Source organism: Phasianus colchicus, chromosome 1 (genome assembly GCF_987193195.1).
Source record: "Phasianus colchicus chromosome 1, bPhaCol1.hap1.1, whole genome shotgun sequence".
In the NCBI taxonomy this organism is placed as follows: domain Eukaryota; kingdom Metazoa; phylum Chordata; class Aves; order Galliformes; family Phasianidae; genus Phasianus; species Phasianus colchicus.
Window position 1 is genome coordinate 195,810,092 of NC_143436.1, and position 21,429 is coordinate 195,831,520.

The 21,429-nt window shown below is 56.6% G+C and overlaps 1 protein-coding gene across 3 annotated transcripts in view; it reads left to right on the forward strand.

The window, feature by feature from the left end:
- ARAP1 (ArfGAP with RhoGAP domain, ankyrin repeat and PH domain 1) overlaps nucleotides 1–21,429 on the forward strand; it is a 72,067-nt gene that overhangs the window by 49,705 nt on the left and 933 nt on the right. For 2 of the 3 annotated variants that reach the window (XM_090134197.1, XM_090134198.1), the window contains 17 exons: nucleotides 35–170; nucleotides 1,638–1,740; nucleotides 1,829–2,024; nucleotides 2,185–2,230; nucleotides 4,344–4,507; nucleotides 6,512–6,727; nucleotides 8,565–8,670; nucleotides 9,817–9,964; nucleotides 11,668–11,751; nucleotides 11,859–11,927; nucleotides 12,010–12,127; nucleotides 13,705–13,818; nucleotides 13,916–14,058; nucleotides 15,858–15,940; nucleotides 18,641–18,691; nucleotides 18,802–18,865; nucleotides 20,646–21,378. In XM_090134197.1, coding sequence (XP_089990323.1) covers nucleotides 35–170; nucleotides 1,638–1,740; nucleotides 1,829–2,024; nucleotides 2,185–2,230; nucleotides 4,344–4,507; nucleotides 6,512–6,727; nucleotides 8,565–8,670; nucleotides 9,817–9,964; nucleotides 11,668–11,751; nucleotides 11,859–11,927; nucleotides 12,010–12,127; nucleotides 13,705–13,818; nucleotides 13,916–14,058; nucleotides 15,858–15,940; nucleotides 18,641–18,691; nucleotides 18,802–18,865; nucleotides 20,646–20,831 — 2,027 coding nt within the window. In that variant the 3' untranslated portion in view covers nucleotides 20,832–21,378. Of the gene's footprint in view, nucleotides 1–34; nucleotides 171–1,637; nucleotides 1,741–1,828; nucleotides 2,025–2,184; nucleotides 2,231–4,343; nucleotides 4,508–6,511; nucleotides 6,728–8,564; nucleotides 8,671–9,816; nucleotides 9,965–11,667; nucleotides 11,752–11,858; nucleotides 11,928–12,009; nucleotides 12,128–13,704; nucleotides 13,819–13,915; nucleotides 14,059–15,857; nucleotides 15,941–18,640; nucleotides 18,692–18,801; nucleotides 18,866–20,645; nucleotides 21,379–21,429 lie in introns of those variants that run through there. The other variant, XM_090134199.1, reaches the window with a different exon arrangement.

Consider the following 21,429-nt stretch of genomic DNA (forward strand, 5'->3'; position numbering starts at 1 on the left):
GCCACGGGTGACCCCCATTGGCATCGGCACGCAGAGTTCAGCCGGCGGTGGTGCGCGCTGCAGGACGGCGTCCTCAGCTACTACGAGAACGACCGCAACGCGGCGCCCAACGGCGAGATCAAGGTGGCGGAAATCGTCTGCCTGGTGAACAACCCGCCCCACAGCCACGGGTACGGCTGGGGACCCCCGGTGCCACCCCAAAAATAACGGCCCTCCCACCCCGGGACCTTGTGAGGGATTAATCCTATTGCTGAGGTCTTGGGTTCCCATCGCGGTGTTGGGGGGCACGAGGGGTCCCAAAGTTTTGGGGTCATTGGGGGGATTCAACCGGCACGGGAGGGAAGTCGTGGAAGTGTGGGGTGTTGTGGGACATCCCCAATTGGGAGGGAGTCATGGGATCCCAAATCTGACCCCAAATTGGGAGGACCCACCCATCATCTGCGTAAAATTATGGGATCTTGTGGAACATCCCCAATTGGAAGGGAAGCGTAGGATCCCAAAATCTGTCCCCATGTTGGAGAACCCAACCATCACTGGTGTAAAATTATGGGATCTTGTGGGACATCCCCAATTGGAAGAGAACCATAGGATCCCAAAATCTGACCCCAAACTGGGAGGACCCACCCATCATCTGCGTAAAATTATGGGATATTGTGGGACATCCCCAGTTGGAAGGGAAGTGTAGGATCCCAAAATCTGTCCCCATGTTGGAGAACCCAACCATCACTGGTGTAAAATTATGGGATTTTATGGGACATCCCCAATTGGAAGGGACCCATAGGATCCCCAAATCTGACCCCAAACTGGGAGGACCCACCCATCATCTGCGTAAAATTGGGGGATGCAATGGGAGATCCCCAGTTGGAAGGGAGTCATGGAATCCCCAAATCTGACCCCAAATTGGGAGGACCCACCCATCATCAGTGTAAAATTATGGGATATTGTGGACATCCCCAGTTGGAAGGGAAGTGTAGGATCCCAAAAGCTGTCCCCATGTTGGAGGACCCAACCATCATCTGCATAAAATTATGGGATATTTTGGGACATCCCCAACTGAAAGGGAACCATAGGATCCTGAAATCTGACCCCAACTTGGAGAACCCAACCATCACTGGTGTAAAATTCTGGGATCTTGTGGGACATCCCCAACTGGAAGGGACCCATAGGATCCCCAAATCTGACCCCAAACTGGGAGGACCCAACCATCATCTGTGTAAAATTGGGGGATACTATGGGAGATCCCCAGTTGGAAGGGAATCATGGAATCCCAAAATCTGACCCCAAATTGGGAGGACCCAACCATCATCTGCGTAAAATTATGGGATATTGTGGACATCCCCAATTGGAAGGGAACCATAGGATCCCGAAATCTGACCCCAAACTGGGAGGACCCACCCATCATCTGTGTAAAATTGGGGGATACTATGGGAGATCCCCAATTGGAAGGGAGTCATGGAATCCCAAAATCTGACCCCAACTGTGAGGACCCACCCATCATCTGCATAAAATTCTGGGATACGATGGGAGATCCCCAATCCGAAGGAACCCAACACAGGGGCAACTGTGGGACTCCCACCATCGGAGGGGACCCATGGGATCCCCAAATCTGACCCCACACTGGCCCCACTCCCCCCCAGCATCGAGTTCACCTTTGAGGTCTACATCGAGTCGGAGAGGCTCTACCTCTTCGGCTCAGACAACCCCGACGGCGCCCGCGATTGGCTGCGCTCCCTCGCCAAGGTAGGAGCTGCTCTCCAACCCGAGGGGCTGCGATTGGGGCTGGGGGTTCCTCTGACCCCCTTTTACCCTCCATCCTCTCCCCCAAAAGTCCTTCATCCCACCCTGCGCCGAGGAGCTTTTGGGCCACGACTTCGAGCGACTCGGGAGGCTGATGTACAAAGGGGGGCTGAGCCTGGAGCGCCCCGAGGAGGGCTGGTTTGCTTTGGTGGGTTCCACGCTCCACGTCTGCTCCAGGGATGGGCAGAAGCAGGAGGCCGTGCAGCTGAGGAAGCTGCAGGAGTTGTGTAAGCGATTGGGGAGGGGTCCCGGGGGTGGTCTTGCAAAGGGGTTCATGTGAGGCGTGCAGTGGGAGGGGGTGGGGGTCCCTGTTTGGTTCTCCGTCCTTTCGCTCGGCCCAGGATGGAGATGGAGGCTCCTGATGGGTCCCCACGATTTTTCTTGCAGCCATCCAAGGGGACAACGAGGTGCTGGTGCTGGTGGAGAGGAGGAGGTAAAGCTGGACAGACAGCGGGCTGGGTGCATCAACCACGGGGGAGCTGGGGGGGGAAATCTTGGGGGGCCATGGGGAAATGTGGGGTAGGACCTTTGGGGAACCCTTGGGAGAACCTTTGGGGAAACCTGAGGGAATCCGTGCAGAAGCCTGGAGGAAGCCTTGGAGATCCATTGGGGAACCTTTGGAGGATCCTTGGGGAACCCTTGGAGGAATCTTTGAAGGATCCTTGGACAACCTTTGGAGGAATCTTTGAAGGATCCTTGGGGAACCCCTGAGGAACCCTTGGAGGATCGTTGGGGAACCCTTGGGGAACCCTTGAGGAACCCTTGAGGAATCCTTGGAGGATCCTTGGGGAACTCTTGGAGGACCTTTGGAGGATCCTTGGGGAACCCTTGGAGGAATCTTTGAAGGATCCTTGGGGAACCTTTGAGGAACCCATGGAGGATCCTTGAGGAACCCTTGGCAGACCTTTGGGGAACCTTTGAGAAACCCTTGGGGAATCTTTGAAGGATCCTTGGACAACCTTTGGAGGAATCTTTGAAGGATCCTTGGGGAACCCCTGAGGATCCCTTGGAGGATTGTTGGGGAACCCTTGGAGAACCCTTGAGGAATCCTTGGAGGATCCTTGGGGAACTCTTGGAGGACCTTTGGATGATCCTTGAGGAACCCTTGAGGAACCTTTGAAGGATCCTTGGACAACCCTTGCAGGAATCTTTGAAGGATCCTTGGGGAACCCCTGAGGAATCCTTGGAGGATCATTGGGGAACTCTTGGAGGACCTTTGGAGGATCCTTGAGGAACCCTTGGGGAACCTTTGGAGGATTCTTGGGGAACCCTTGAGAAACTTTTCGAGGACCTTTGGGGAACATTTGAGGATCCCTTGGAGGATCCTTGGGGAACCCTTGGAGGACATTCAGAGGATCCTCAAGGAACCTTTGCAGAACTCTTGGGCAACCCTTGAGGAACCCATGGAGAACTCTTGGAGGATCCTTGAGGAACCCTTACGGGATCCTTGAGGAACCCTTGGGGGATCCTTGGGGAACCCTTGGGGAACCTTTGAAGGATCCTTGGGGAACCCTTGGAGAACCATTGGGCAACTCTTGAGGAACCCTTGGAGGATCCTTGGGGAACCCTTGGAGAACCCCTGAGGATCCACTGGAGAACCAATGGGGAACCTTTGAGGAACCCTTAGAGGATCCTTGGGGAACCCTTGGAGGACCTTTGGAGGATCCTTGGGGAAACCTTGAGAAACTTTTCAAAGACCTTTGGGGAACCTTTGAGGAACTCTTGGAGGATCCTTGGGGAACCCTTGAGGAACTCTTGAGGGACTCTTGGGGAACCCTTGGCAGACTTTTGGAGGACCATTGGGGAGCCTTTGAGGAACCCTTGGGGAACCTTTGGGGAACCTTTGAAGGACCCTTGGGGAACCCTTGGAGAACCATTGGACAACTCTTGAGGAACCCTTAAGATCTTTGGGAAACTCTTGGAGGAACGTTTGGAGGATCCTTGGGGAACCCTTGGGGACCCCTTGAGGAACCACTGGAGAACCAATGGGGAACCTTTGAGGATCCTTGGGGACCCCTTGAGGAACCACTGGAGAACCAATGGGGAACCTTTGAGGATCCTTGGGGAACCCTTGGAGGACCTTTGGAGGATCCTTGGAGGATCCTTGGGGAACTCTTAAGAAACTTTTTGAGAACCTTGGGGAACCTTTGAATGATCCTTGGGGAACCCTTGGAGAACCATTGGGCAACTCTTGAGGAACCCTTGGAGGATCCTTGAGGAACTCTTGGAGTAGCTTTGAAGGATCCTTGGAGAACCATTGGGGAACATTTAAGGAACCCTTGGAGGATCCTTGGGGAACTCTTGGAGAACCCTTGAGGAACCACTGGAGAACCAATGGGGAACCTTTGAGGAACCCTTGGAGGACCTTTGGAGGATCCTTGGGGAAAACCTTGAGAAACTTTTCGGGGACTTTTGGGGAACCTTTGAGGAACCCTTGGAGGATCCTTGAGGAACCCTTGGCGGACTTTCAGACGATCCTTGAGGAACCCTTGAGGATCCCTTGCAGGTACCCCGGGGTGGGATTTGAAGCCTGTGGTTGCCCCCAGGACTCTGTACATCCACGGGGAGAGGCGCTTGGACTTCCTGGGCTGGCTGCAGGCCATCCAGAAGGCAGCGGGAAGCGGTGGGGACACGTTGGCAGAGCAGCAGCTGACGGAAGGGGACGTCCCAGTGCTGGTGGATCGCTGCATCGATTACATCACGCAGTGCGGTACGGGGCTGCCCGCGTCGGGGGCTGGGGTTCGGGGCTTATTTGGGGTCTTTTGGGCTCCCCATGGGGGAAAACGGGCAGCTTGAGCCTTGAGGATGTGGTGTTGGGTTTGGGGGGATATTTGGGGGATCTTTGGGGTCCCCATAGGGGAAAAGCAACAACTTGAGTCTCGAGGTGGTGCTGTTGGGTTCAGGGGTTATTTGGGGATCTTTGGGGTTCCCATGGGGGAAAACGGGCAGCTTGAGGATGTGGTGTTGGGTTTGGAGGGATATTTGGGGGATCTTTGGTGTCCCCATGGGGGAAAACCAACAGATTGAGTCTCGAGGTGGTGCTGTTGGGTTTGGGGGGATATTTGGGGTCTGTTTGGGGTTTCCTTTGGGATAAAACAGGCAGCTTGAGCCTCAAGGTGGTGATGTTGGACTGGGGGGATATTTGGGGATCTTTGGGGTTCCCGATGGGGGAAACAAGCAGCTTGAGGATGTGATGTTGGGTTTGGGAGGATATATGGGGTCTGTTTGGGGTTCCCCATGGGGGAAAACCAACAGATTGAGTCTCGAGGTGTTGGTGTTGGGTTTGGGGGGATATTTGGGGATCTTTGGGCTTCCCCATGGGGGAAACGAGCTGCTTGAGCCTTGAGGATGTGATGTTGGGTTTGGGGGGATATTTGGGGAATCTTTGGGGGCCCCATAGGAGAAAACCAACAACTTGAGCCTTGAGGATGTGGTGTTGGGTTTGGGGGGATCTTCGGGGGATCTTTGGGGTACCCTATAGTGGAAAACAGACGGCTTGAGCTCGTGCCACCCATCCCCCTCCATCCTTGTGCTCCACCTCCATGGTGTGGCCACCCCATCCCATCCCATCCCATCCCATCCCATCCCACCTCCATCCCATCCCCATCCCCATCTCCATCCTCATCCCATCCACCCCATCCTCCCCAACCCATCCCATCCCCATCTCCATCCCCGTCCCCATCCCCATCTTCTTCCCATCCACCCCATCCCATCCCACCTCACTCCATCCCATCCCATCCCATCCCATCCCATCCCATCCCATCCCATCCCATCCCATCCACCCCATCCCCACCTCATCCCATCCCATCCCCATCCCCATCCCCATCCCCATCCCCATCCCCATCCCCATCCCCATCCCCATCCCCATCCCCATCACCATCTTCATCCCATCCACCCCATCCCACCCCACCCCACCCCATCCCATCCCCATCCTCGTCCTCGTCTTTGTCCCATCCCCATCCCATCCCTATCCCATCCTCATCCCATCCTCCCCAACCCATCCTCGTCCTTGTCCCATCCCATCCCATCCACTCCACCTCGCCCCATCCCACCCCATCCCAACTCCATCCCCATCCCCATCCCCATCCCCATCCCAATCCCATCCCATCCCATCCCATCCCATCCCCATCCCCATCCCCATCCCCATCCCATCCCATCCCATCCCATCCCATCCCCATCCCCATCCCCATCCCCATCCCCATCCCCATCCCCATCCCCATATTCATCCCATCCCATCCCATCCCAATTCCATCCCTATCCCCATCTTCATCCCTTCCACCCCACCCCACCCCACCCCACCCCACCGCACCCCACCCCACCCCACCGCACCCCATCCCATCCCATCCCATCCCATCCCATCCCATCCCATCCCATCCCATCCTCGTCCTCGTCCTTGTCCTTGTCCCATCCCCATCCCACCCCATCCCATCCCCATCCCCATCGCCATCCCAATCCCAATCCCATCCCATCCCATCCCATCCCCATCCTCATCCTTGTCCCATCGTCATCCCATCTCATCCCATCCCATCCCATCTCTCTGTCCCCATCCCACCCCATCCCATCCCATCCCATCCCCATCCCATCCCCATCCCATCCACCCCATCCCCCCCCATCCCATGCCATCTCTCTGTCCCCATCCCATCCCCATCTTCATCCCACCCCCACCCCACCGCACCCCGCTCTCCCCCCCCTGTTTCTCCTGCCCCTTTCCCAGGCCTGACGTCGGAGGGCATCTACCGCAAGAGCGGCCAGACGTCCAAGACCAGCGCCCTGCTGCAGAGCCTGCGGCGCGACGCCCGCGCCGTGCGCCTCAAGGAGGGGCAGCAGCACGTGGACGACGTGGCCAACAGCCTCAAACGCTTCTTCCGGGATCTGGGAGATTCCGGCCTCTTCACCCAACGCTTCAGCCCACATTGGTTGGGGGTGACGGGTGAGGAGGGGGTGGGTGATGGGTGTGGGGTGGGTGGGGGGTTGCGAGGATGGAAAATCTCGGTTTTCGTCCTGGTTCTTCCTCCTTTTGTCCTATGGGTGTTGGGGGTGATGGGTGATGGGTTTTGGGGTGGGTGTGAGGATTGCAAACCCCATTTTTCACCCTATTTCTTCTTCCTTTTATCCTTTGGGGAGTTGGGGGTGATGGGTTTTGGGTGGGGGTGAAGGTGGGGGGTGGGTTGCGAGGATGGAAAACCCCATTTTTGGTCCTGTTTCTTCCTCCTTTTGTCCTATGGGGAGCAGGGGGTGATGGGTTTTGGGTTTTGGGTGGGTTGCAAGGATTTAAAGCCCCATTTTTCATCCTATTTCTTCCTCCTTTTATCCTATGGGTGTTGGGGGTGATGGGTGCTGGGTTTTGGGTGGGGGTTGTGTGGGTTTTGGGTTTTGGATGGGTTGTGAGGATGGAAAACCCCATTTTTCATCCTATTTCTTCCTCCTTTTATCCTTTGGGGTGCTGGGAGTGATGGGTGATGGGTGCTGGGTTTTGGGTGGGGGTTGCGAGGATGGAAAACCCCATTTTTTATCCTATTCCTTCCTCCTTTTATTCTTTGGGGAGTTGGGGTGCTGGGTGATGGGTTTTGGGTTGCAAGGATTGAAAACCCCATTTTTCATCCTATTTCTTCCTCCTTTTATCCTATGGGTGTTGGGGGTGCTGGGTGCTGGGTTTTGGATGGGGGTTGTGTGGGTTTTGGGTTTTGGATGGGTTGTGAGGATGGAAAACCCCGTTTTTCATCCTATTTCTTCCTCCTTTTATCCTATGGGGTGCTGGGAGTGATGGGTGATGGGTGCTGGGTTTTGGGTGGGGGTTGTGATGATTTAAAACCCCATTTTTCATCCTATTTCTTCTTCCTTTTATCCTATGGGGTGATGGGTGCTGGGTTTTGAGTGGGGGTTGCGAGGATGGAAAACCCCATTTTTGGTCCTGTTTCTTCCTCCTTTTATTCTTTGGGGATTTGGGGGTGATGGGTTTGGGGTGCTGGGTGGGGGTTGCGAGGATGGAAAACCCCATTTTTTATCCTATTTCTTCCTCCTTTTATCCTTTGGGGAGTTGGGGGTGCTGGGTTTTGGGTTTTGGGGTGGGTTGTGAGGATTGCAAACCCCACTTTTCATCCTATTCCTCCTTTTATCCTATGGGGTGCTGGGAGTGATGGGTGATGGGTGCTGGGTTTTGGGGTGGGTTGCGAGGATTGAAAACCCCATTTTTGGTCCTGTTTCTTCCTCCTTTTATTCTTTGGGGATTTGGGGGTGATGGGGGTGATGGGTTTGGGGTGCTGGGTGGGGGTTGTGAGGATTGCAAACCCCATTTTTCATCCTATTTCTTCCTCCTTTTATCCTATGGGGAGTTGGGTGCTGGGTTTTGGGTTTTAGGGTGGGTTGTGAGGATTGCAAACCCCATTTTTCCTCCTATTTCTTCCTCCTTTTGTCCTCTGGGAGTCGGCGGCGCACATCTGGCAGCCAGCTGTTGGCTGAGCTGCGGGGCTGTGATTCAGAACCGCTGGGCTCTGAGCCTCGGGATGAGGGTTGATGGGTGGGGGGGGGGGAAAGGAATGCTGTCCCCCCACCCCTCTGTGTCCCCACAGAGGTGTGGTTGGGGTCTCGCCCTCCTTTCCTTCCTCAGAGGCGCCCAAAGCAGCCCCTCCTCTTCATCCCTTAGCAAAATATGGGGACCCCAAAAAGGAGGCGTTTGAAGAAGGGATGCGAATGGGGGGGTGGGAGGGGGGGGTGAGGGTTTGGGGGGGGTTTAGGGGGGGTTTCCATGATTCCTCCTTCCCTTGCAGCACTGGAGGATGAGGAGGAGAGGATCAGGGAATACAGGAGGCTGCTGGATGCCCTCCCTGTTGTGAACAGGGCCACGCTGAAGGCGCTCATCAACCACCTCTTTCGGTGCGGCGCAGCCCCTCCGTGGGGTCTGGGGGGGGTTGGGAGGGGGGTGACCCCCCCATGGGGCTGCTGGGGAGGTAGGGAGTCCTTAAAACCAACAGACAGGGGGTGGTGGGGGGCTGGAATGTCTCCAAACCCATCACCCAGGGGGTTGCGGGGTCCCCAGACCCATCACCCAAGAGGTCTGGGGGGCTGTGAGGGTCCTGGGGGGCTGTGGGAGCCCAAACCCATCTGGTAGGGGGTCCTGGGGGGCTGCAGTATCCCCAGACTCATCAAGCAGGGGTCCTGGGGGAGCATGGGGTCCCCAAATCCATCTGCAATGGAGTCTTGGGGGGCTGTGGCATCCCCACATCCATCTCTGGGGGTCCTGAGAGGCTCAGTGTCCCCAAATCCATCTGTCAGGGGTTCCTGGGGGGACACAGGGTCCCAAAATCCATCTCTGGGGGTCCTGAGGTGCCGCAGAGACCCCAAATCCATCACCCAGAGTGTCCAGGGGTGCTGTGGGGAGCCCAAACCCATCTGGTAGGGGGTCCTGGGGGGCTGCAGTGTCCCCAGACTCATCAAGCAGGGGGTCCTGGGGAGACATGTGGTCCCCAAACACATTTGCCATGGGGTCTTGGGGGGCTGTGGCATCCCCAAATCCATCTGTCAGGGGGCACTGGAGGGACACAGGTTCCCCAAATCCATCTCTGGGGGTCCTGAGGATCTGCAGAGTCCCCAGACCCATCACCCAGGGGGTCCTGGGGGGACATGGGGTCCCAAAATCCATCTCTGGGGGTCCTGAGGTGCTGTAGGATCCCCAAATCCATCACCCAGGGGGTCCTGGGGGGACACGGGATCGTCAGACCCTTTAACCAGGGGGTCTTGTTGTGGTTGGGATCCCCAAACCCTAATCTCTCAGGGGATTCTGGGGGTCACGGAGACCCCAAACCCAATCTCCCTGCATTGCTGGGGGGGTCCTGGGGGGGTGCAAGGGGGGGGGGGGTTGTGGTTTGGCTTCACCCCAAACAAAGATTTGGGGACAAACCATCTCCAAAGCTGCCCAGCACACACACAGACGTGGCCAAAGGGGTCTTGAGGGGGGGAGAGGTTGGACTACGGGGGTGGGGATGGTAATGGGGTGCCCCCCCTGCTTCCCCCCCCATGCAGGGTGCAGCGTTTCGCGGGGGACAATCAGATGAACACACACAACCTGGCCATTGTCTTCGGGCCCACGCTGTTCCAGACAGACGGACAGGATTACAAAGCTGGGAGGGTGGTGGAGGAGCTGATCGGGCACTACGTGGAGATCTTCAATGTGTGTGGGGCTGGGGGGGACCGGGGGGGGAGGGAGGGATGGGGAGAGGGGTGGGGAAAGGGAGGGATGGAGGGATGGAAGGAGAGAGGGATGGGAGATGGGAGGAGGGAAGGGGAGGGAGAGATGGATGGAAGGAGGATTGGAGGGAGGGAGGGGGAGATGTTGGGATGGAGGGAGAGAAGGATGGGAGATGGAAGGATGGAGGGAGGGAGAGATGGTGGAATGGAGGAGATAAGGAGAGATGGAGGGAGGGATGGAGAGATGGATGGAGGGAGGATTGAAAGTAAGGAGAGATGGAGGGAGGGAGAGATGTTGGGTTGGAAGGACAGAAGGATGGGAGATGGAAGGAGGGAGGGAGGGAGAGATGGTGGAATGGAGGGAGAGAAGGATGGGGGATGGAAGGAGGGAAGGGGAGGGAGAGATGGATGGAAGGAGGATTGGAGGGAGGGAGAGATGTTGGGGTGGAGGGAAAGAAGGATGGGAGATGGGAGGAGGGAAGGAGAAATGGTTGGAGGGAGGGAGGGAGAGATGGTGGAATGGAGGGAGAGAAGGAGAGATGGAGGGATGGACAGAGAGAAGGATGGGGGTGGAAGGAGGGAAGGAGAGGGAGAGATGGATGGAAGGAGGATTGGAGGGAGGGAGGGAGGGTGAGATGTTGGGTTGGAAGGAGAGAAGGATGGGAGATGGAAGGAGGGAGGGAGAGATGGAAGGAAGGAGGGAGAGATGGTGGAATGGAGGGAGATAAAGAAAGATGGATGGAAGTAGAGAGGGATGGGGGATGGAAAGAGGGAAGGGGCGGGAGAGATGGATGGAAGGAGGATTGGAGGGAGGAAGGGAGGGAGAGATGTTGGGATGGAAGGAGAGAAGGATGGGAGATGGAAGGAGGGAGGGAGAGATGGAAGGAGGGAGGGAGAGATGTTGGAATGGAGGGAGATAAGGAGAGATGGAGAGAGGGATGGAGGGAAGGAGGAAGGGAGAGATGGATGAAGATTGGTGGAAAGGAGGGAGGGAGGGAGGGAGGGAGAGATGGAAAGATTGGAGGAAGGGAGGGAGGGATAGAGAGATTTTGGGATAGAAGGAGAGGGGGGAGATGGAAGGAGGGAAGGAGGGGGGCAGAGATGGAGGGAGAGAAGGTGGGAGGGAGGGAGGGAAGGAAGGAAAAATGGAGGGAGGGAGGGAGAGATGGATGGAGGGAGACATGTTGGGATGGAGGGAGGGAGGAGGAAGAGAGAGGGGGGGAGGGAGGGAGGGATGGAGGGATGGATGGAAGAATGGAGGGATGGAGGGAGGGATGGAGGGAGGGTTGGAGGGATGGATGGATGGATGGATGGGTGGAGGGATGGATGGTTGGAGGGAGGGATGGATGGAGGGAGGGATCGATGGAAGGATGGAGGGATGGAGGGATGGAGGGAGGGATGGATGGAGGGATGGATGGATGGATGGGTGGAGGGATGGAGTAAGGAAGGAATGGATGGATGGATGGATGAATGGAGGGATGAATGGAGGGATGGAGGGATGGGTGGAGGCATGGAGGGATGGATGGAAGGATGGATGGAGGGATGGATGGAGGGCCGGAGGGAAGGATGGAGGGCTGGATGGACGCACGGATGCGCTGAGCATGGCATCCCAGGGGGTGAGGCAGGAGCAGAGCTCCCCACGCACGTGGGACGTGCGCACATCACTGCCGCCCTCCCCCCGTGCAGGTGGACGACCAGGAGATGAAGAAGCAGCAGGATGAGATCACGGCCATCATGAAGATGCGGGAGGTGGCATCCAGCGGGACGCAGGTGGGGGTCTGTGTCCCCCCCAGCCCCGATTTGTGTGGGGGGGACGACAAGGGGGGGGTGTGGGGAATGGTTAAGGAGGGGCAAAGTGATCTCTGCTCGCTCCGCAGCAAGCTGGAGACTTCATCTGCACCGTCTACCTGGAAGAGAAGAAGACAGAGATGGAGCAGCACGTGAAGGTGAGTGGGATGGGGCTCCCGGGTGGGTGGGGTGGGTGCTGGGGGGGGGCAAAAGGTGATGGTGTCACCCCCCACCCCACAGATCCCGGCCACGATGACGGCTGAGGAGCTCACATTCGAGATCCTGGATAGGAGGAAAATCGTCACCAAGGAGAAGGATTATTGGAGCTGCTTCGAAGTGAATGAGAGGGAGGAGGCAGGTGGGTGTGGGGGGTGGAAATGGGATGGGATGGGATGGGAATGGGGTGGGAATGGAGAGGGGATGGGATGGGGTGGGGATGGGGGTGGGTTGAGGAGAGATGGGGATGGGGATGGGATGGGATGGGGTGGGGTGGGATGGGATGGGATGGGATGGGGTGGGGTGGGGTGGAATGGGATGGGATGGGGTGGAATGGGATGGGATGGGGTGGAATGGGATGGAATGGGGTGGAATGGGGTGGAATGGGGATGAGAACGGAATGGGATGGGGATGGCAATAGAATGGGATCTTGATGGCATGGGGATGGGGATGGGGATGGGATGGGATGGGATGGGAATGGGGATGGGGTTGGGGGTGGAGATGAGGATGGGGATGGGATGGGATGGGGATAGGGTGGAAATTGGGATGGGATGAGAATGGGGATGGGGATGGAGATGGGATGGGGATGGGGATGGAGATGAGGATGGGTTGAGGAGGGATGGAGATTGGGGTGGGGGTGAGGATGGAGATGGAGGAGGATATGGAGTTGTAGAGGGAGTAGGGATAGGGATAGGGATGGGTTTAGGAGGGATGGGGATGGGTTGGGGATGGGGATGGGGTGGGAATGGGGATGGGATGGGATGGGGATGGGGATGAGGATGGGTTTAGAAGGGATGGAGATTGGGGTGGGGTGAGGATGGAGATGGAGGGGGATATGGGGCTGGGGTGGGAGTAGGGATAGGGGTGGGTTGAGGAGGGATGGGGTTGGAGTGGGACAGGATGGGATGGGGATTGTGATGGCATGGGAATGGGATGGGGTGGAAATAGGATGGGATGGCATGGCATGGGGGTGGGGATGGGATGGGGTGGGATGGGATGGAAATTGAGATGGGATGGGGATGGAAATAGGATGGGACTGTGATGGCATGGGGATGGGGATGGGATGGGATGGGATGGGGATAGGGTGGAAATAGGGATGGGGATGGGGATGGGATGGGATGGGATGGGATGGGATGGGGATTTGGGTGGAAATAGGATGGGACTGTGATGGCATGGGGGTGGGGATGGGATGGGGATGGGAATGGGTTGAGGAGGGATGGGGATGGGAATAGAATGGGATGGGGATGGAAATAGGAGGGATTGTGATAGCATGGGGATGAGGATGGGGATGGGGATGGGTGGAAATTGGGATGGGATGGGGATGGAGATGGGTTGAGGAGGGATGGGGATAGGATGGGATGGAATGGGGTGGGATGGGGGTGGAAATAGGATGGGACTGTGATGGCATGGGGATGAGGATGGAATGGGGGTGGGATGGGATGGGGATGGGGTGGAGATGAGGATGAGGATGGGGATGGGATGGGATGGGGATGGGGATGAAGAGGGGCTGAAGATGGGAATGGGGATGGGATGGGGATGGGGATGGAGAGGGCATGGAGATGGGGGTGGGATTGGGATAGAATAAGGATGGAGATCCGTGCATTCCGTTGTGAGAGGGCTGGGGAGCACGGCGCAGGCTGTGGCCCCGCAGCGGTGCTGCATCTCGGCGCACGCAGCCGCACACAGAGCTGCAGTGGTGCATCCTCGTGTCCTCACCAGAGCGTCCCTTGCACTACTCCGAAAAAGTGCTGCCCATCGTGCACAGCCTGGGCACCGACAGCTACCTGGTGGTGAAGAAGCAGCTCTCCATGGAGAACATGCTGCTCTACCTCGGTGAGGGGACGTGTTGGGGCTGGGGGTTGGGGGGGGGGGTCCCTGCTGCCCTCTGGGGTCCACCGTGATTTATTTTGTCGTCGTCCCCCCTCCCCAGCCAGCAGAGTGGGCGACTGCAAGCACGGCATGATGAAGTTCCGCGAGGAGAGGAACGTGCTGGGGCTGGGCCTGAGCACCGGCTTCCACGACCGATACTTCATCCTCAACCACAGCTGTCTGCGGCTCTACAAGGAAGTGCGGGTGTGCTGGGCTCCTTCCCTTCCCTTCCCTTCCCTTCCCTTCCCTTCCCTTCCCTTCCCTTCCCTTCCCTTCCCTTCCCTTCCCTTCCCTTCCCTTCCCTTCCCTTCCCTTCCCTTCCCTTCCCTTCCCTTCCCTTCCCTTCCCTTCCCTTCCCTTCCCTTCCCTTCCCTTCCCTTCCCTTCCCTTCCCTTCCCTTCCCTTCCCTTCCCTTCCCTTCCCTTCCCTTCCCTTCCCTTCCCTTCCCTTCCCTTCCCTTCCCTTCCCTTCCCTTCCCTTCCCTTCCCTTCCCTTCCCTTCCCCCCCTCCCCTCCCCTCCCCTCCCCTCCCCTCCCCTCCCCTCCCCTCCCCTCCCCTCCCCTCCCCTCCCCTCCCCTCCCCTCCCCTCCCCTCCCCTCCCCTCCCCTCCCCTCCCCTTTCCCCTTCTTCTTTCCCTTTTCCCCTTCTTTCCCCATTCCCATTGCTCCTTCCCCATTCCTTCCCCTTCTTCTTTCCCTCCCCCTTCCCCTTCCTTTTCCCATTTCTCTTTCCAGTTTCATTTTTCCCCTTCTTTTCCCTTCCCATTTATCCTTCCCCTTCTCCTTTCCCTTCCCCTTCCCAGTTTTCCTTTTCACTTCCATTTTTCCTTTTCCCTCTTCTTTTCCCTCCCCATTTCTCCTTCCCCACTCCTTCCTCTCCATCTTTCCCTCCCCATTCCCCTTCCTCTTGCCATTTCTCTTTCCCTTTCCTCTTTCCTCTTTCCTCTTTCCTCTTTCCTCTTTCCTCTTTCCTCTTTCCTCTTTCCTCTTTCCTCTTTCCTCTTCCCCTTCTTCTTTCCCCTCCCCATTTCCCCTTCCCATCCAGTCTCTTTCCAATTTCCTTTTCCTTTTCCCCCTTCCCCTTCCTCCTCCCATTTCCCTTTCCAGTTTCACTTTTCCCTTTCTTCTTTTCCCTTCTCATTTATCCTTCCCCTTCTGCTTTCCCTTTCCCTTCCCCTTCCTCTTCCCATTTCCCTTTTCCCCTTCTTTTCCCTTCCCATTTCTCCTTCCCCACTCCTTCCTCTCCATCTTTCCCTCCCCATTCCCCTTCCTCTTCCCATTTCTCTTTCCCTTTCCTCTTTCCCTTTCCCCTTCTTCTTTCCCGTCCCCGTTTCCGCTCCCCATTTCCCCTTCCCAACCAGTCTCTTTCCAATTTCCTTTTCCCTTTCCCTTTCCCCCTTCCCCTTCCTCTTCCCATTTCTCTTCCCAGTTTCACTTTTCCCTTTCTTCTTTTCCCTTCCCATTTCTCCTTCCCCACTCCTTCCTCTCCATCTTTCCTTTCCCATTCCCCTTCCTCTTCCCATTTCCCTTTCCCTTTCCCCTTCTTCTTTCCCCTTCTTTCCCCTCCCCATTTCCCCTTCCTATCCAGTCTCTTCCCAATTTCATTTTCCCTTTCCCCCTTCCCCTTCCTCTTCCCATTCTCTTTCCAGTTTCACTTTTCCCTTTCTTCTTTTCCCTTCCCATTTATCCTTCCCCTTTCCCTTTTCTCTTTCCCTTTCCCTTTCTCTTTCCCTTCCCCTTCCCCTTCCCCTTCCCGTTCCCCTTCTTCTTTCCCCTTCCTCCCCTTCCTCTTCCCCTTTCCCTTTTCCCCTTCTTTTCCCTTCCCATTTCTCCTTCCCCACTCCTTCCTCTCCATCTTTCCCTCCCCATTCCCCTTCCTCTTCCCATTTCTCTTTCCCTTTCCTCTTTCCCTTTCCCCTTCTTCTTTCCCCTCCCCATTTCCCCTCCCCATTTCCCCTTCCCATCCACGCCTCTTTCCTATTTCCTTTTCCCCTTTGCCCCCAGAGCCACAAACCAGAGAAGGAATGGCCGGTCCGGAACCTTCGTGTTTACCTTGGTGTGAAGAAGAAGCTCCGTCCCCCAACCTGGTGAGCGGACGGGGATGGGATGCAGCTGGGATGCAGCTCCTGCAGCATGCAGCCACCAGCTGCCATTGCAGCACCGCAGGGACGGTTGCAACAATGCAGGGGTGGTTGGAGAGATGCAGGGTGGTTGCAGGGATGCAGGGTGGCTGCAGGGATGCAGGATGGTTGCAAGGATGCAGGGTGGATGCAGAGATGCTGCAGGGATGCAAAACAGTTGCAGTGATGCAGGGTGGATGCAGGGATGCAGGATGGCTGCAAGGATGCAGGGTGGTTGCAGAGATGGGGGTGGCTGCAGGTTTGCAGGATGGTTGCAGGGATGGGGTGGTTGCAGAGATGCAGAACAGTTGCAGTGATGCAGGGTGGTTGCAGAGATGCTGCAGGGATGCAAAACAGTTGCAGGGATGCAGGGTGGATGCAGGGATGCAGGGTGGCTGCAGGATGGGGTGACTGCAGAGATGGGGGTGGTTGCAGGGTGGCTGCAGGGTTGGGGATGGTTTCAGGTTTGCAGAAGAGTTGCAATGATGCAGGATGGCTGCAGGCATGCAGGGTGGTTACAAGGATGCAGGGTGGTTGCAGAGATGGGGGTGGCTGCAGGTTTGCAGGGTGGCTGCAGGGTTGGGGGTGGTTGCAGACATGCAGAACAGTTGCAGTGATGCAGGATGGCTGCAGGGATGCAGGGCTGTTGCAGGGATGCAGGGTGGTTGCAGAGATGGGGGTGGCTGCAGGTTTCCAGGATGGCTGCAGGGTTGGGGATGATTGCAGTGATGCAAAACCGTTGCATGGTTGGGGGTGGTTGCAGAGATGGGGGAGGTTGCAGGTTTGCAGAATGGTTGCAGGGATGCAGGATGGCTGCAGGGATGCAGGGTGGATGCAGAGATGGGGGTGGCTGCAGGTTTGCAGGATGGTTGCAGGGATGGGGTGGTTGCAGAGATGCAGGGTGGCTGCAGTGATGCAGGGTGGCTGCAGGGATGCAGGATGGTTGCAGGGATGCAGGGTGGCTGCAGGGATGCAGGGTGGTTGCAGAGACGTTGCAGGGATGCAAAACAGTTGCAGTGATGCAGGGTGGCTGCAGGGATGGGGTGATTGCGGAGATGGGGGTGGTTGCAGGTTTGCAGGGTGGCTGCAGGTTTGCAGAATGGTTGCAGTGATGCAGGGTGGCTGCAGGGTCACGGGGATGGTTGCAGCAATGCAGAACAGTTGCAGCAATGCAGAACAGTTGCAGCAATGCAGAACAGTTGCAGTGATGCAGGGTGGTTGCATTGCTGCAGGGTGGCTGCAGGGCTGGGGTGGTTGCATTAATGCAGGACAGTTGCAATGATGCAGACTGGTTGCAGTGATGCAGAATGGTTGCAGGGATGCAGGATGGCTGCAGGGATGGGATGGTTGTAGGGCTGCAGGATGTTTATAGGATTGCAGGATGGTTGTAGGGCTGCAGGATGTTTATAGGATTGCAGGATGGTTGTAGGGCTGCAGGATGTTTATAGGATTGCAGGATGGTTGTAGGGCTGCAGGATGGCTGTAGGGTTGCAGGATGATTGTAGGTTTGGGGTGGCTGCAGCGTTGGGATGGCTGTAGGATGGTTATGGGATTGCAGGATGGCTGTAGGGCTGCAGGGTGGTTATAGGGCTGTAGGATGGCTGTAGGGCTGTAGGATGGTTGTAGGACTGTAGGATGGTTATAGGGTTGCAGGATGGTTATAAGGCTGCAGGATGTTTGTAGGGTTGGAGTGGCTGTAGGGCTGCAGGATGGTTGGAAGGCTTGCAGGATGGTTGTAGGGTTGGGATGGCTGTAGGGCTGTAGGATTGTTGTAGGGTTGGGATGTTTGTAGGGCTGTAGGATGGCTGTAGGGTTGCAGGTTCATTGTAGGGCTGTAGGATGGTTGTAAGGTTGGGATGGCTGTAGGGTTGGCGTAGCCGTAGGGCTGTAGGGTGGTAATAGGGCTGCAGGATGGCTGTAGGGTTGGGGTGGCTGCAGGGTTGGGATGGCTGTAGGGCTGTAGGATTGTTGTAGGGTTGGAGTGTTTATAGGGCTGTGGGATGGTTGTAGGGCTGCAGGATGGCTGTAGGGTTGCAGGTTCATTGTAGGGCTGTAGGATTGTTGTAGAGTTGAGATGTTTGTAGGGCTTTAGGATGGGTGTAGGGTTGGGGTGGCTGTAGGACTGTAGGATGGCTGTAGGGCTGCAGGAATGTTATAGGGTTGCAGGATGGTTATAGGGCTGTGGTATGGCTGTAGGATCATAGGATGGTTTTGGGGCTGCAGGACGGTTGTAGGGTTGGGGTGGCTGTAGAGTTGGGATGGCTGTAGGGTGGGGGTGGCTTGTAGGGCTGTAGGATGTCTGTAGGGCTGTAGGATGTCTGTAGGGTTGGGATGGCTATAGGCTGTAGGATTGTTGTAGGGTTAGGATGTTTGTAGGGCTTTAGGATGGGTGCAGGGCTGCAGGATGGTTATAGGGCTGTAGGATGGCTGTAGGGCTGGGATGGCTGTAGGGCTGTAGGATGGTTATAGGGCTGTAGGATGGTTGTAGGGCTGTAGGATTGGTTGTAGGGCTGTAGGATGGCTGTAGGGTTGGGATGGCTGTAGGGCTGTAGGATGGCTGTAGCGTTCTGGGATGGTTGTAGGGCTGCAGGGTGGTTGTAGGGCTGCAGGGTGGTTATAGGGCTATAGGATGCTTATAGGGTTGCCCACCCCCCCTCCCCATTGCAGTTGGGGTTTCACGGTGTTCCACGAGAACGAGAAGCACGACAGGCAGCAATGGTGAGCAGAGCGGGGCAGGAGCCCACAAAACCCCATTATCCCCTCCCGACCCTATAGATGGGGAGCCCTATAGGGCCTGGGTTGACCCCGCTGACCCCGTAACCCCACAGGTATCTGTGCTGTGACACACAGGCCGACCTCAGGGAGTGGTTTGCAACCTTCCTGCATGTGCAGGTGGGAGCTGTGCCCCAAAACCCCAATGGGACCCCAAAACCCCAATAGGATCCCATAACCCCAATGGGACCCAAAACCCCAATGGGACCCCATAACCCAATGCCACCCCATAACCCTAATGGGACCCCATAACCCCAATGGGACCCCATAACCCCAATGGGACCCAAAACCCAATGGGACCCCATAACCCCAATGGGACCCAAAACCCAATGGGACCCCATAACTCCAATGGAACCCAAAACCCCATGGGACCCCATAGTCCTAAAGTCACCCCATAACCCCAATTTGACCCCATAACCCCAATGGAATCCCATATCCTTAATGCCACCCCATAACCCCAGTGTGACCCCATAACCCCAATATGACCCCATAGCCCAATGTGACCCTATAACCCCAATATGACCCCATAAGCCAATGTGACCCCATAACCCCAATAGGACCCCAAAACCCCAAAGGGACCCCAAAACCCCAATGCCACCCCATAACTCCAATGGGACCCCATAACCCAATGCCACCCCATAACCCCAATGTGTCCCAAAACCCCAGTGCCACACCATAACTCCATTGGGACCCAAAACCCCAATGGGACCCCATAACCCCAATGGGAACCCAAACCCCAATGGGATCCCAAAACCCAATGCCACCCCATAATTCCAATAGGACCCAAAACCCCAAAGGGTCCCCATAACCCAATGCCACCCCATAACCCCAATGGGACCCAAAACCCCAATAGGAACCCAAAACTCCAATGGGACCCCATAACCCCAATGGGACCCAAAACCCCAATGGGACCCCAAAACCCCAATGAGACCCCATAACCCGTGTGACTCCATAACCCCAATGCCACCCCATAACCCCAATATGATCCCATAACCACAGTATGACCCCATAACCCCCGTGTGACCTCATAACCCAATGCCACCCCATAACCCAATATGACCTCATAACCCCAATATGACCCCATAACCCCAAAGCCACCCCATAACCCCAATATGACTCCATAACCCCAATGTGACCACATAACCCCATTCCCACCCACAACCCCAATATGACCCCATAACCCCAATGTGACCCTATAACCCCATTCCCACCCACAACCCCAATATGACGCCATAACCCCAAGATGACCCCATAACCCAATGTGACCCCATAACCCAAGTGTGACCCCATAACCCCATTCCCACCCCATAACCCAATGTGACCCCATAACCCCAATGCCACCCCATAACCCCAGTTTGACCTCATACCCCCCCGTGCGACCCCATAACTCCATTCCCACTCCACAACCCCAATGGGACCCCAGAATCCCAATGTGACCCCATAACTCCAATGGGACCCCATAACCCCATTCCCACCCCATAACCCAAATGCCACCCCAAAACCCCAATGTGACCCCATAACCCAATGCCACCCCATAACCCCAATATGACCCCAGAACCCAATATGACCCCATAACCCAAGTGTGACCCCATAACCCAATGTGACCCCATAACCCCATTCCCACCCACAACCACAATATGACCCCATAACCCCAATATGACCCTATAGCCCCGTGCGACTCCATAACCCCATTTCCACCCCATAACCCAATGCCACCCCATAACCCCATTTCCACCCCATAACCCAATGTGACCCCATAACCCCAATATGACCCCAAACCCCCCCTGCGACCCCATAACCCCATTCCCACCCCAAAACCCCAATATGACCCCACACCCCCCTTCCCACCTCATTTCCCTATTCCCGCCCCCCTCTCCCCATCCCGCGCTCCCATTGGCAGACGGGCGGCGCTCTCTGGCCGTCCCACTCTCTGATTGGTCGCCCGTCGCGTCGCCCCGCGGAGGCCCGGCTCAGTTCCGCCCCCCTCATCCGCCTGCGCCGCCCCGACAGCGTGAGTGGGGCGGCCCTATATGGCCCCATAGATCGCCCTATATGGCCCCATAGATCACCCTATATGGCCCCATAGATCGCCCTATATGGCCCCATGGATTGCCCTATATGGCCCCATACACTGCCCTATATGGCCCCATAAACCGCCCTATATGACCCCATAGTCCACCCTGTATGGCCCCATAGTCTGCCCTATAAGGCCCCATAGATGGCCCTATATGGCCCCATAGTCTGCCCTATATGGCCCCATAGATGGCCCTATATGGCCCCATAGACTGCCCTATATGGCCCCATACACTGCCCTATAAGGCCCCATAGATGGCCCTATATGGCCCCATGGATTGCCCTATATGGCCCCATAGACCGCTCTATATGGCCCCATAATCTGCCCTATATGGCCCCATAGATGGCCCTATAAGGCCCCATAAATTGCCCTATATGGCCCCATAGATCACCCTATATGCCCCCATAGACTGCCCTATATGGCCCCATAATCTGCCCTATAAGGCCCCATAGTTCGCCCTATATGGCCCCATAGATTGCCCTATATGGCCCCATAGTCTGCCCTATAAGGCCCCATAGATTGCCATATGGGGTATTGGGGGGGATATATGGGGTATGGGGTTGGATATAGGGGGTTTGGGGTGGGATATGGGGTATGGGGGGGGGATATG